The following is a 13948-nucleotide window of genomic DNA, read 5'->3' as shown; positions in this document are numbered from 1 at the left end:
TGAACCATCCCTTTGTCCCTGGTATAAATCCCACTTGATCATGATGTATAATCTTTTTCATGTATTGCTGTATTCAGATTGCCAATGTTTTGTTGAGGATTATTTGCATCTATGTTCATCAGCAATATTGGCCTGTAGTTTCCCTTTTTTGTGTTGTCCTTGTCAGGCTTTGTCATCAGAGTGATGTTGGACTCATAGAATGTGTTAGGAAGCATTCCATCTTCCCTAATGTTTTGGAATAGCTTGGTAAGGATAGGTATTAAATCCTCTCTGAAGGTTTGGTAGAATTCTCCAGGGAAGCCATCTGGTCATGGGCTTTTATTTTTTGGGATGCTTTTGGTTACTGTTTCAATCTCTTTACTGGTGATTGGTCTATTCAGGTTATCTATTTCTTTTTGATTCAGCTTTGGGAGGTTGTAAAAGTTTAAGAATTTATCCATTTCTTCTAGATTGTCCATTTTGTTGGCATATAACTTTTCGTAGTATTCTCTTATAATCCTTTGTATTTCTGTTGAATCTGTTGTTTTGTTTTTTTTTTGTTTTTGAGGAAGATTAGCCCTGAGCTAACATCTGCCACCAATCCTCTGCTTTTTGCTGAGGAAGACTGGCCCTGAGCTAACATGTGTGCCCATCTTCCTCTACTTTATATGCAAGACGCCTGCCACAGCATGGCTTGCCAAGTGGTGCCATTTCTGCACCTGGGATCCTAACGGGCAAACCCAGGCCGCCGGAGCAGAACGTGCAAACTTAACCTCTACGCTACTGGCCTGGCCTTGTATCTGTTGTTATTTCTCCTGTTTCATTTCTAATTTTATTTATCTGAGCTTTCTCTCCTTTTTTCTTTGTTAGTCTGGCTAGGAGTTTGTCAATTTTGTTTATCTTCTCAAAGAGCCAGCTCTTTGTTTCATTAATCCTTTCTACTGCCTTTTTTGTTTCAGTTGCATTTATTTCTGCTCTGATTTTTATTATTTCTCTCCTGCTGACTTTGGGCTTTGTTCTTCCTTTTCTAATTCAGTTAGGTGTAATTTGAGGTTGCTTATTTGGGATTTTTCTTGTTTATTAAGGTGAGCCTGTAATGCGATGAATTTCCCTCTTAGTACCACTTTTGCTGCATCCCATATGAATTGGTATGATATGTTTTCATTTTCGTTTGTCTCCAGATTTTTTTTATTTCTTCTTTAATTTCTTCAATGATCCATTTGTTGTTCAATAGCATGTTGTTTAGTCTTCACATCTTTGTCCTTTTCTCAGCTTTTTTCTTGTAATTAACTTCTAGCTTTATAGCATTGTGGTCAGAAAACATGCTTGTTATTATTTCAGTCTTCTTAAATTTATTGAGGCTTGCCTTGTTTCCCAACATATGGTCTATCCTTGAGAATGTTCCGTGTGAACTTGAGAAGAATGTGTTTTTGGATGATGTGTTCTATATATGTCTATTAAGTCCACCTGGTGTAGCTTTTCATTTAATTCCATTGTTTCCTTATTGATTTTCTGTGTGGATGATTTATCCATTGATGTGAGTGGAGTGTTGAGGTCCCCTACTATTATGTTATTATTAATATCTCCTTTTAGGTTTGTTAATAATTGCTTTATGTACTTTGATGCTCCTGTGTTGGGATGCATATGTATTTGTAAGTGTTAGGTCTTCTTGATGGAGTGTCCCTTTGATCATCATATGCTGCCTCTCTTTGTCTCTCTTTACCTGTCTTATCTTGAAGTCTACTTTGTCTGATACAAGTATTGTGACACCTGCTTTCTTTTGTTTTCCATTAGCTTGGAGTATTGTCTTCCATCCCTTCACTCTGAGCCTGTGTTTGTCTTGGAGCTGAGATGTGTTTCCTGGAGGCAGCATATTGTTGGGTCTTGTTCTTTAATCCATCTCGCCACTCTGTGTCTTTTTATTGGGGAATTCAGTCTATTTACATTTACAGTGATTATCAATATATGAGGGCTTAATGCTGCCATTTTTATCACTCGTTTTCTGGTTCTCCTGCATTTCCTTTGTTTCTGGTCCCGTGTGTTTCAGTCTACCAATTGAGTTATGTAGTTTTTTATGTTCTTTGTTTTGTGTCTCTGTTCTACTTTTTTTGCTTAGTGGTTACCATGAGATTTGTATTCAAAATCTCGTAGATAAGATAGTCTGATGGCCTCTTATTTCCTTAGACTAAACCGATTCAGTCCCTTTCCTCTTTCCCTCCTAAGTTGTTTTTCTCACATCGTATTCCATCTTGTGTTGTGAGTTTGTGGTTAAAATGACAAGATTATCTTTGTTTTTAGTGTTTTCCTTCCCTTTTATCTTTAATGTTATACTTGAGTATTTGCTAACCTGTTCTGATGGATAGCTACAATTTTCTGATTTTGTCTACCTATTTATCTCCTTACTCTGCTTTGTAACCCCTTTCCTCCCCCTTTTTTTTTTTCAGGTTTGAGGGCCTTCTTGAGGATTTCTTGTAGTTGGGGTCTTGTGGCTACGAACTCCCTTATCTTTTGTTTATCTGGGAAAGTTTTTATTTTTCCATCATATCTGAAGGATATTTTCACTGGATAGAGTATTCTTGGCTGCAAGTTTTTGTCCTTCAAAGATTTGAATATGTCATTCCAGTCTCTCCTAGCCTGTAAGGTTCCTGCAGAGAAATCCGCTGAAAGCCTGACAGTGGTTCCTTTGTAGGTTATTTTCTTCTGCCTTTCTGCCCTTAGTATTTTTTCTTTGTCATTCACTTTTGCCAGTTTCACTACTATATGCCTTGCAGTAGGTCTTTTTACGTTGACATATTTAGGAGATCGGGCAGCTTCTTTCACGTGAATTTCCAGCTCCTTCCCCAGCTTTGGGAAGTTCTCTGCTCTTATTTCTCTGAACAAGCTTTCTGCCCCCTTCTTCTCTTCCCCCTCTGGAATACCTATAATTCTTATGCTGTGTTTCCTAATTGAGTCGGATGTTTCTTAGAGACTTTCTTCATTTCTTTTTAGTCTTAGTTCTCTCTCCTCCTCTATCTGTAGCATTTCAACATGTCTATCCTCAATTATGCTGATTCACTCCTCTAGGGCGTCCGCTCGAGTGGTCAGGAAATCCATCTTTTGTTTTATCTCATCAGTTGTGTCTTTTATCTCCAATATTTCTGACTGGTTCTTCTTTATAGTTTCAGTCTCTTTTCTGAATTAGCTCTGACCTTGTTGAATTGTTTCTCTCCATTCTCTTTTAACTTGTTGAGTTTTTTGGTGATAGCTATTTTGAATTCTCTGTCATTTAGATTACGTATTTCTGTGTCTTCAGGGCTGATTTCTGGGTACTTGTCATTTTCTCTCTGGTCTGGAGATTTAATACAATTTTTGATACTGCTAGAGGGCTTTTTTCTTTCACATCCTGGTATTATTTGATCGCAGCTACTACCTATTGCCCCAGGTGGGGGGTCAAGAGCCGCGTGTTCTGAGCCCTCTGAGTTCCACTGGGATCGCAGGCACTGGACCTGGTGCTGAGCGGGTGGTGGGGAGGGGCACTTTCTCCTGCGTGCTTTTGTGCTTTCTGGGTTTTCTCGCTCTGTTCTCCCTATCTGCTCTGCTGTGGTGTTGGCTTGATGAGGTCACCCCCTGCAATAGCTTTCGCCCCAGTAGGGGGCTTCCTCGGAGGCTGCCACAGACCTCAGGGATCTTTGATGTTCCCTCCAGCGGGCGTGCCCTCCCCCTCCTTCCCTCTTGCAGGCCAAGCACAGTCTTCTGTGGAGGGAGCGAAGTTTTCTCTTACATGCTTCCGCCTCATCCTGGGGGGCCTCCAGCACCTCCACCCTCTGACATGTGGCTGCATGGGTCTCTCACACATCTTTTGCGTTGTGTGGATTCCTCTGTTGGAATATGAGTGTCTTTTTGTTGTACGGTGGAGAGGAGAGGTCACCGGGAGAGCTCGCTCTGCCATGATGCTGACGTCACTCTCCTGGCTCATTTTTTGATTTGGTCATTTATTTACTTATTAGAATTTTGAGTGTTCACTATATATTCTCAATAAAAGTTTTTTGTCAGAGGTGTGATTTGCAGATACCTTTGCCTAGTCTGTGACTTTTCTTCTCATTCCAGCAGTGTCTTTTGGAGGGCAAAAATTTTCTTTGCCCTTTTTCTGTTGAGTTTTTTGAACTTTTTATTCCTTGATTTTTATGAGCTCTTATCTATAATGTAATTACATGCATTTCCTTCGTAGTTTGACATTTATCTTCCACTTTGTGTATAGGATATTCTACAATGCAGAAGTGTTTCATGTTGTCAAGTTTCTCAATTTCTTATTTTATTGTACCAGGATTCTGAGTCATAGAAAGAATCTTCCCACACTCAGGTTATAAAGACATTTTTATATTTTCTTCTAGAACTTTGTCTTGTTTTTTACATTTAGATCCCCGATAAGCGTGGAGTTATTTGGGAGCAGAGGGTGCAGCTTAGATCCAATTTAATTAAATATTTTTCTTTAAAGCTGCCCAGTTGTCCTGACATCATTCATTGATAAGATCTTCTTTTTCGTAGTGGTTTGATAAACTACCTTCATCAGAAAGTGTGTTTCTGGCCTTTCTTTTGGCTTGTTGGTCTATCCGTGGACCAGTACCACACTGTTTTAACCGTAGAGGCTTAATGTACCTTGTACTATCTGGTAGGGCTGGAACCTCTCGTTGATCTTGTTCAGAGTTCTCCCAGACATTCTTGCATATTTATTTTTCTGTATGAACTTTAAAATCATCTTGTCCAGATCCAGGAAAAAAGATGCTTTTATTGGGATACTTTTATACATTAGCACATTAAGAGAGAATTGACATCTTTTTTTTTTTTTTTTATTAATGTTATGATAGATTACAACCTTGTGAGATTTCAGTTGTACATTTTTGTTAGTCATGTTGTGGGTACACCACTTCCCCCTTTGTGCCCTCCCCCCACCCCCCCTTTTCCCTGGTAACCACCGATCAGATCTCCTTGTCAATATACTAACTTCCACCTATGAGTGGAGTCATATAGAGTTCGTCTTTCTCTGACTGGCTTATTTCGCTTAACATAATACCCTCGAGGTCCATCCACATTGCTGTAAATGGGCCAATTTTGTCTTTTTTTATGGCTGAGTAGTATTCCATTGTGTATATATACCATATCTTCTTTATCCAATCATCAGTTTCTGGGCATGTAGGTTGGTTCCACGTCTTGGCTATTGTAAATAATGCTGCGATGAACATAGGGGTGCAAGGGACTCTTGGGATTTCTGATTTCAGGTTCTTAGGATAGATACCCAGTAATGGGATGGCTGGGTCATAGGGTATTTCTATTTTTAACTTTTTGAGAAATCTCCATACTGTTTTCCATAGTGGCTGTACCAGTTTGCATTCCCACCAACAGTGTATGAGGGTTCCTTTTTCTCCACAACCTCTCCAACATTTGGAGAATTGACATCTTCTTGAGGTTGAGTTGTCCTATCTGAGAACAAGGGCTGTCTTTCCTTGGTCTGAGTGTGTTTTGTTTTTTTGTGCAGGTTTTTAGTTTCCTACACCAGCCATAGCCCCCAGCTGTGGCCACAGGTCGAGATGGCTGTCATACTCTGAGGCACAGAGAGGCCTCATTGCCATCACACTCATGCAGCACTACAGGGTGTGAGGCAGAGGGTGCTGCAGGTGACATGCCTTCTTCCATCTCATATGAGACGTATGACGAGTGTCAGAGAAACGAGACTCACAGTGAGCACATGGAGGGCCAGAGCAGCCAGTGCCATCACTAGAAGGAGTTGAGATGATTCTCAGGTCGGATCTCCTGGCTGCAGTGTTGGAGCTTATGTTCCAGCCTGTCCGCTGGTGGTCCCCACATACCTTGTTCCTCCACCTCCTTCTCCCAAAAAGCAATTAGGCCTCTGACATTCTGGCGCCTTTGTTAAATTACTAGTACTCCGCAAACTTTCTCTGTCATTGTGAAGCTGCGCCATCAACTATAGCTAATAGAAAGAGGTCAGGTTATTCATACTTTTCTCCTGCCCCCAGCTTCATTGGGTCCGTTTGGACAGTTTCAGCAAATAAGATTGTTCAGAGGACCTTGGTTAACCAGTGTATTTCACCTTTATCCCAGGTTTCTACATGACCAAAATAGTTCAGCTTTCAAATTCTATCGAAAGAAAGTATTTGAACTGTGCCCATCAATTTGTTTTACATCATCTCCACTGAACCTCCATGCTGGTGAGAGCACCCTAGAGCGTGTGGAAGGGGAAGAAGAGTTTGAGGATGAGCCCCTTCAGCATGAGGCTGAACTGGAGAACCCAGAGTTGATTCCTGAGGAGGAGGAGGAGGACGATGATGAGGAGGAGGATGACGATGAGGAGGGAGGTGACGGGGCCCTCGCTCCCAGAGGGGCCTCCAGGCCAGCAGGAGGGGCCGCCAAGTCTGAGGGTTCCGAGGGCAGCCCCAGTGCTGATGGCCTTCCGAGTGAGGTGGCTGAGGATGGACCAGCTGGCACGCCTGCCCTGTCACAGGCCTCTTCAGGGGCCTGCTTCCCCCGGAAGAGGGTCAGCAGCAAGTCGTTGAAGGTTGGCATGATTCCAGCTCCCAAGAGGCTGTGCCTCATACAGGAGCCCAAAGGTGAGTGTCTGGTTGTCAGCACAATGCCTTAGCACTGGCTTCCGTTGAGCACCCGAGGAGGGAGTCACAGTGCTCAGTTGTGGGCCACAGAAAGTAGTGGAGATGGGTGGAGATGTTGCTTGACTGTTTGGAATTATTTACTAGCCCTCAGTCCAAGCTCAGCCAAAAGATGACCAGCTGGCCCCTGTCACCCTTCCCTCCTGTAATTACACACACCAACCTGAATAATACCTCCCCAAATCCCCCCAGCCCTCACAGCAGAAAATCTAAATCTGTGCATGCCCTACAGTTGCCAGCAAACATGAGTTTCTTTGGTCTTATGTTTTTAAACTACAGTAGTCTTAGTGGTTTTGCATACCGCTCCAGAATGTCCATGTGTAGCTCACGTTCCCACTTGGTCTAAAGTTGGTGCTCTAAGGAGATGCTGCTGTGTCAGTCTGTGGCTTGTAGCACCCCACATGCTGCTCATTGTTTCCACTGTTGCTCAGATTCCAGTGAGAGAGCCCTGGCCGTGGAGGGGACAGGCCTGGATCATCTCCACCATATCCTCTCCATGACCTTGGGGGTGCCCAGCCTCTGAGCCCCTAGAAGGGGACTTTAGTTCTTCATCAGTGGAGTAGTCACAGAGACACTAGGAGGTCATGGCGTTTCAGATAGATCATTTGTTGAAGCCAGGTATGTTCCTGTGGTCACAGTAACGGATCCACACATCAGTCCTTTGTCATAAACACGGGGAGTGTAAGTTAAGCAGACCCCCACAGCGGGGCAGCCCTTCATGGAGCCCACATGTTGGGCCTCTGTGCTCCGTGGTCACACCGTCCTGAGAGGGGCCAGGCTGCTGCCAGCGGGGCAGTTCATATATGTGTATGTTCGTGTTTTTTTTGTCTTCCAGTTCACGAACCAGTTCGCATCGCCTACGACAGGCCTCGAGGTCGTCCCATGTCCAAAAAGAAGGTGAGCGTGACCATTTGTGAATCCACACCAGGATGTAGTCGGTTGGAATTTGTTGGTTTCAGGGACACTGGCTGTGCTGAAGCTAGACTCGTACTTCAGACTGGGTGTTAATGTACAAAGCACGACAAACAGCCTTTTCTCTGGGGTCCTTCTTAAAACTGTTATAGGGCGATAACGAGTCCATGTAACAGGTGAGGTCTGATACGTGCACTGGATGGGAGATGACCAAGGCCATTGAGAAGTTCAGATTTAGTGGAATATGATCATGGTTAAAAGAGTGCGCTCATTTCCTGTAAGCTGAGTGTATGTGTGTTCATTGGCCTGTCTACACCTCCTCTGCTCCAGGCCCCATCTGCCCACTCTGAGGCAGCAGCGAGGAGAGCTGGCAGTGACAGAGAAATGGGCGAACTCAGTCTTAGGGGTGCCCTGGGTACAGAGAAGCAGATTGACAGGAGATCAGGAATAAGGTGGGCTCAGGGGGTGCCATTTAATCAGGGAGGCCAGGGAAAGTCTCCCTGACAGGTGACATTTGTATGGAGATCTGGGAAGGGCCTGGGAGAGGCCCCAAGGGGGTTACAGGTCAGCAGGGAGCCCTTTGTGCCCGAGTGCAGTGGGGAGGTGAGAAGTGAATGCAGCGTGGACCCAAGTCATGTGGTGCCTGGAGATGGATGCCTTTCTGTGGGGGAGGCCCTAGGGAACCTGAGGTGGGGTTTGGGTAGAAGACGTGGCCGCCATGGTTGCTATGTTCAGAACAGCCCATGCGGTGGAGGGCCATGCAGAGCCAGGGGGCCAGGAGGGGTGAAGGTGGAGTTGGTGGGACTCAAGGATGGATTGGATATGGAACGGCGAACCCCAGGAGTCCAGGGTGACTCCAGGGTTGTCAGCCTGGGCAGTTAGGAGGATGGAGCTGCCATGGCTGGAATGGGGAGCAGATCATTTGAAAGAGATGGAGGAGAATTCCAGATGGCTGGGCAGATGTGCGGGGGCAGGTGAGGCCAGGCAAAGTCACCTGGGACACATGGAGACATCACAGGTCCCTAGAGGTCAGGGACAGGTGAGTGGGCAGCCGGTGTCCGGCAGTAAGGAAAGCCCGTGTGGCGGCACCCCAGTGGGTCAGATCTGTTCCAAGTGCACCGTCTCAGTCTCAACAGCCAGGTGAAACATCAGTGTGACCCCAGGTACAGCAGGGAGGAGGGACCTTCCTGCACCCAGAGTTTGTGGTCCTAACTGGTATGCCAGCACCCAGGTGCCCATCTGGAGGCCTGGGTGAAAGGGTAGCCTGGTAAGGGGGCAGCCAGGTTCAGCCTCAGCCTGGCCACCTAATCTTGGCCCGTAACTCCTGAGCCTCTGTTTGTACATCTGTGAAGTGGGACGGTTGCACCTCCCCTGCAGGTAGTAGATACCTTGAGGAGTAAACAAGATGCGTGTTACCCTGGTGCATAGCAGGTGGGTATCCTGCAAACTTGAGTGCCTCCTTGAGGCAACTGCAGGCAGACAGCGGGTGCACACCTCAGCACAGCACACGGCTTTTCTCCAGCTCCAGGAAACTGGACACGCTGGTTCCTAGACACAAACTGAACACTTACAAGGACCTGTCTGACCAAGCTGACGACTCCTGTTGTTCCCACCTTAGCAGCTTTCCTGAAAGGGATGCAGGCCTGCCAGCCTTTGCCCTGGCTTCCCCACCCCTCCATTTGTCTTAGCTATTCTTCTCTGGGCCCGGGAGGGCATGACAGACAGCCCTGTTGTCATCTCAGCGGGCAGGTTCCACCTCCTCTGTTCTCTAGGCCTCCTCCTGATGGTGAGGGGCCCCCTAGGGCTAGCACTCCTGCTTGTTGTTACCCCAGCCTTCAGCCTGTGCGTGTCTCTCCTGCACAGCTGTTTGTCCCCTTTTCCTGCCCCAGGCAATAGCATAGCTCCTTCCTCCTTGAGTCCCTCTAAATGCCCTGCAGACTGACTTTGGCCCACCCTGGCCTGCCAAGACCCCCGGTACCCTCGCCTCCCAGCTCCCTGGGCTGTGTTCAGTAGCTCATGAACACATGCTCATGCGCACATGCATCCACACACACACACACACACACACACGCTGCGTCATGCCTTCAGGCCCAACTCACGTCATGTCACTCAACTCTCAGTACCTCTCTGGGTGGTTTTTCTCCTTCTAGGGGTAGAACTGGGGAGGTGACCATGGCTTGCTCCTGAGAGTCTGGAGAGTCAGGGAGGCGTTAGGGGGTGTCAGTGCTGGACTATGTCCAGGCACAGTCCAGGGCAGACCCTCACTCCAGGCACTTTGCTGCAGCCCACGTCCCACACTCTTCTCTTTCCTCAGAAATCCAAGGACTTTGACTTCGCCCAGCAGAAGTTGACCGACAAGAACCTGGGGTTCCAGATGCTACAGAAGATGGGCTGGAAGGAGGGCCACGGCCTGGGCTCCTGTGGGAAGGGCATCAGGGAGCCCGTCAGCGTGTATGCGGCAGGACTCAGGGCCAGGGCTGGGGCTGGGCATCAGGGCCTGGGGAGACAGGGCTTTCTTTGGGATTCAGGTCCCAAAGTCCTTCGACCTGCAGCCTGATTCTTGGTGCCCTTCATGATGACCGTTGCTTAAAGTTGGTAGTATTTTTTTTAACAAAAGGAGTCTTCAGATGAGACGAGAAGCAGATTATTTACATATGCAGGTGTTCAAACGGCTCCTTGCTGTGCTTGCGTAGACTGTTTAAATGGCTGCTTGAGCCTTGGCCTTCTGGCCACGTTTACGTTGTCATAAAAGCTGAGTGGTGAATCTGGGTAGTTACACCAAGAGCCACTTTCCCTTTTTCGTGAACCCATCACAGGCTAGAACACGGCCCAGTGTGTTAAGCCCTGTTAACATCCGGCAGGCATTTCATTTAAAACTGAGCTTAGCACTGGCTAGGGGAGGCTTTCTGCTGTAATCGGGCTTCTGAGCACTCTCAGAAGGTCCGCATACCTGCACAGGTGAGTACCCCTTGTTCCCACTGTGGATTGCATTTTTCTTTCCTTTTCGTGTCTCTTGTGTGTCCCACATACCTCCATCCCACTCTGACTGCTTCTGCCATTTCCAGCCTTCCGGTGGCCAGGCTCTGGGGCACAGGTGTGGCTAACTCTCCATTTTGCTCCTTAGGGGAACTGCCTCGGAAGGGGAGGGGTTGGGTGCCGACGGGCAGGAGCACAAAGAAGACACGTTTGATGTGTTCCGTCAGAGGATGATGCAGATGTACAGACACAAGCGGGCCAACAAATAGGTATGTACATGAGCTAGTGTGTGGGGCATTCTGCCTAAGCTGAGGTTCTGGTACACAGAGACATTACCTCTGAAAAGTCGGTATTCCAAGCATCAAAACCACCACCACAAAAAAAAAGTCTGTGAGGGAAACAGAGGAGTCTTTGGTTGCAGATGTGTCCTACCTCTCACCTTCCAGGCTTGGCCGAAGGAGTGAGCCCCATACCTGCCAAACACAGCTGCAGCCCACCAGCAGGGCCTGGGCGCAGGGCTCACCGTGGACTGTACACGGCCGCCCCTTGCCAGCTCACCTGGAAACAGGCCGCCACAGAGTGGCCTTGCGTCCCACAGGTGTAGGGGCGAGCTGGAAGCCGGCACTGCAGAGGATGCTACGCACGTCCCTTTCTGAGGGTCTTCACGCCCTTTCCCTTCTGTAGGGCCATGGGCCTATAAATATCCTCGTCTTTCTCCACTCTTTTCACTTTCCCTCCCCACCCATAATTTCCAACTCAGTTTTGAACAAAATTGTTCTCTCCCCGAATAGATCAGAACCATGGGTGAGAAAGATAAGGCTTGAAGCAGCAATTACTCTTAAAACGCCACCTCTGCCCTGGATCTGCCCTGGAGCCAGTGCCCAAGTAGGTTTGGTGTGTACACGAAAAACAAATGTCTCTGCAGTTTCTGGGGCGGAGGTTCCACTGGCTTTTCTTTTTCTTAAAGAAAAAAAGAACTCACCATTTCCGATCTGCTTTTGCCTTTCCCCCTCTTCCGAATGCTTTGGGCCACAAGTCCCCTCCAGATTTTTGCCAGTGCCCCTCAGGAGGTGGTGCTGCCCGCTTAGTGCTCAGGAACAGCTCCTGCCCATCTTCCATCCCAGCGCACACTGCTCTCCAGAAGTGCTCTGTTAGCAAACTTGAAGCCGGAACAATCGCAGATCCTCTTCTTGTTTCTAGAATTTCAACGGGGGCTATAAATCAATAATAGGAAAGTCTGTGCTCTGGTACCACAGCCTGTTGGTCTGAGTAATGAAGCTCTTTGAATAGGTGGAAAACCTTGATTTGGATGAACATGTTATTTATGGAGTCTCATTGCTTAAATGCACCCCCAAGAGACTTGACCAAATTTTAGCAACGGTATAATATAGCTCTCGTTAGTGGGGAGTAAGCATTACACTGCTGAAATTTTCCCCAAATTTACATGTCTCTGGAATCCACAAAGGAAGCGAACTGTAGTTTGATTTTTCTTAAACCACACATGGAGTCTCCTACAAAGGGGGATGGTGTAAACTCTTCAGGAGTCTTTATTTTTTGCATGTGGGGCAGCATAAAGAATTGTTTTTAGGGCGTTTGTACAGAACGGAAAGGATCCTCTTGGGGTGGGCTCAGCAGCTGTTTGCTATTTCAAGGCATATGATCGCCGCCCCTTCCAGCTTCTCCCAGTGCTCTGCTTCTGTCAGCTACATGTGAAATTCTCAGGCTGTGGGAATCTCAGCCCTTCCTCATAAAGCAGCAGTGTTGAAGTTTTAAATACGTGCTAAAATCTGAAAAACTTGGGATCCTGCTGACACTACAAGCTTGGGGGACAGGCAGTGAGTTACTATGTCAGCCGCTTGTATTGGCTGTTAAGAAATGTTTGCTTTCTCAAAGCCGCAGCTCTCCCGGGCTGTAGTCCCAGCCCCTCTGGTTCTGTCTTGTCTGCCTCGTCTGCACTCAGGCCTGTGCCGGCATCTCACGTGCCTGCCCCGTGGCGCCTTTCTTCATGTCAGGTGTAGCCCCCAAGGCTCTGCTTCTAGTTGCTTCTGTTGCTTTGGCAACTGGCGGGTCTTTTTGGCCATGGATATGCTGGAGGTCCCTTAGCAGAGTTGAACCAGCCCACAGGAGGGGGTGTAGTTTAGGGGAACCACAGCTATGGAGGTTTGTCTTCTGCTCCTTTCTTTCCTAATTCTTTTACCAGCCTTCTGTGCTGGCCAAGGGTCAGGTGGAAGGACAGAACTCTGAGAATAGGGCCTCAGTCCCCGGTGGCCTTTGGCAGTGTGCCTGCAGAGCCTGAGTGAGGCACACATCCCACCACAGGTCCTAGCTTTCGTTGGAGCATGGATACCTCTGCCCATCATATTCGCTTTGTCCTAGTATTTTCATTCTGGGCTTTCTCCACTTTTATTTATAAGTGAGATGCTTTAGGAATTCCCAGGGTGTGAGCCCTGCCCCTGCAGCCTCCTGCCACTCCTCGTGGAGTCATCCCACTTTGAGCTGACACTGATTGTGAGCCTTTGGCAAACATCAAAGGAAACACCTTCTTCTTGAGCCTGGAAGTCCTCTGAGCACTCAGGTGATGCTGTTCCTGTGGAGTCGACGTTGAGGCAGTGAAGGCATTGCAGGAGCCAGTGGAGCGTGGTGGTGGGTCCCTGTGCCTGTCTTCGGCCAGGGACCAGTGTGCTGGCCCTCTGTGCCCACTATTGCTCTCTCTGGCCTAGGCTGCTCTGCAGGGAGCATGTGTGCGAACGCGATGTGCGGGTGCATGGTCTTGTCAAAGTCACAGTGTCTTTTCTGTCATTCTAGTTCCAGGGTCTCTTCCGTGAGGACAACAGGCATCCGGAAAGTGCTAACTCATCACTTTGGGTGCTTACTGTCTCTGGCTTGTTTCCATCACTGGAAATCATAGAGAGAATTTTAGCATTTTTGGTCCTTGGTAAAACCTAGAAGACATTTGTGATGTTACAAAATGGAAGTTTTTGGGTTTTTTTTTCTTTTTTTAATCTAAGAAGTTGTGAATGTTGTTAATCATTTAGCAGTTGCAATAAATGTAGAGGAAACCCAATTTTCCATTGTCTTCGTTGATGTGTTTTTAAAATCAGACCAGTCAGGAAATGCATAGTAAATGTTGTAGTGGCTACATGGAACCATGTTGTAAACACTGCTGCCTCCCCACCATGTCTTCTCCTGCCAGGGCCTCTCTGACTGGTTCACCCCAGCGGGGGGCCTGGTGAGTCACCAGCAAAGCCCGGAGGGTGCCAGAGAGCAGGCTGTGATCAGGGCCAAGCACAGTGGGGCAGGCGGGCCCTGTTCTCTGGGGAGGGGAATTTACTGCTGGGTACAGAAACCCGCCTTTGTCAACACAGTAATGTGGGAGCCTCGCATTAGCCGCCCACGACTCGCCTGCCGCCCTCAAGGCCTTG

The 13948-nt window shown here is 47.5% G+C and overlaps 1 protein-coding gene across 12 annotated transcripts in view; it reads left to right on the top strand.

Moving 5' to 3' along the window:
* SUGP2 (SURP and G-patch domain containing 2) overlaps positions 1-13590 on the top strand; it is a 37764-nt gene extending 24174 nt beyond the window's left edge. For 7 of the 12 annotated variants that reach the window (XM_070246699.1, XM_070246704.1, XM_070246702.1 and 4 more), the window contains 5 exons: positions 6076-6581; positions 7474-7535; positions 9865-10001; positions 10675-10795; positions 13332-13590. In XM_070246699.1, the coding sequence (XP_070102800.1) occupies positions 6076-6581; positions 7474-7535; positions 9865-10001; positions 10675-10795 (826 nt within the window). In that variant the 3' untranslated portion in view covers positions 13332-13590. Of the gene's footprint in view, positions 1-6075; positions 6582-7473; positions 7536-9864; positions 10002-10674; positions 10796-11317; positions 11412-13331 lie in introns of all 12 variants that reach the window. The other 5 variants (XR_011430489.1, XR_011430488.1, XR_002802457.2 and 2 more) reach the window with 1 other exon arrangement.
* The last annotated feature ends 358 nt before the right edge of the window (positions 13591-13948 follow it).

The sequence above is a fragment of the Equus caballus genome, chromosome 21 (genome assembly GCF_041296265.1).
Source record: "Equus caballus isolate H_3958 breed thoroughbred chromosome 21, TB-T2T, whole genome shotgun sequence".
In the NCBI taxonomy this organism is placed as follows: Eukaryota; Metazoa; Chordata; class Mammalia; order Perissodactyla; family Equidae; genus Equus; species Equus caballus.
The sequence above is the reverse complement of the archived record's forward strand: the minus strand, read 5'-3'. Positions and strand labels throughout refer to the sequence as shown.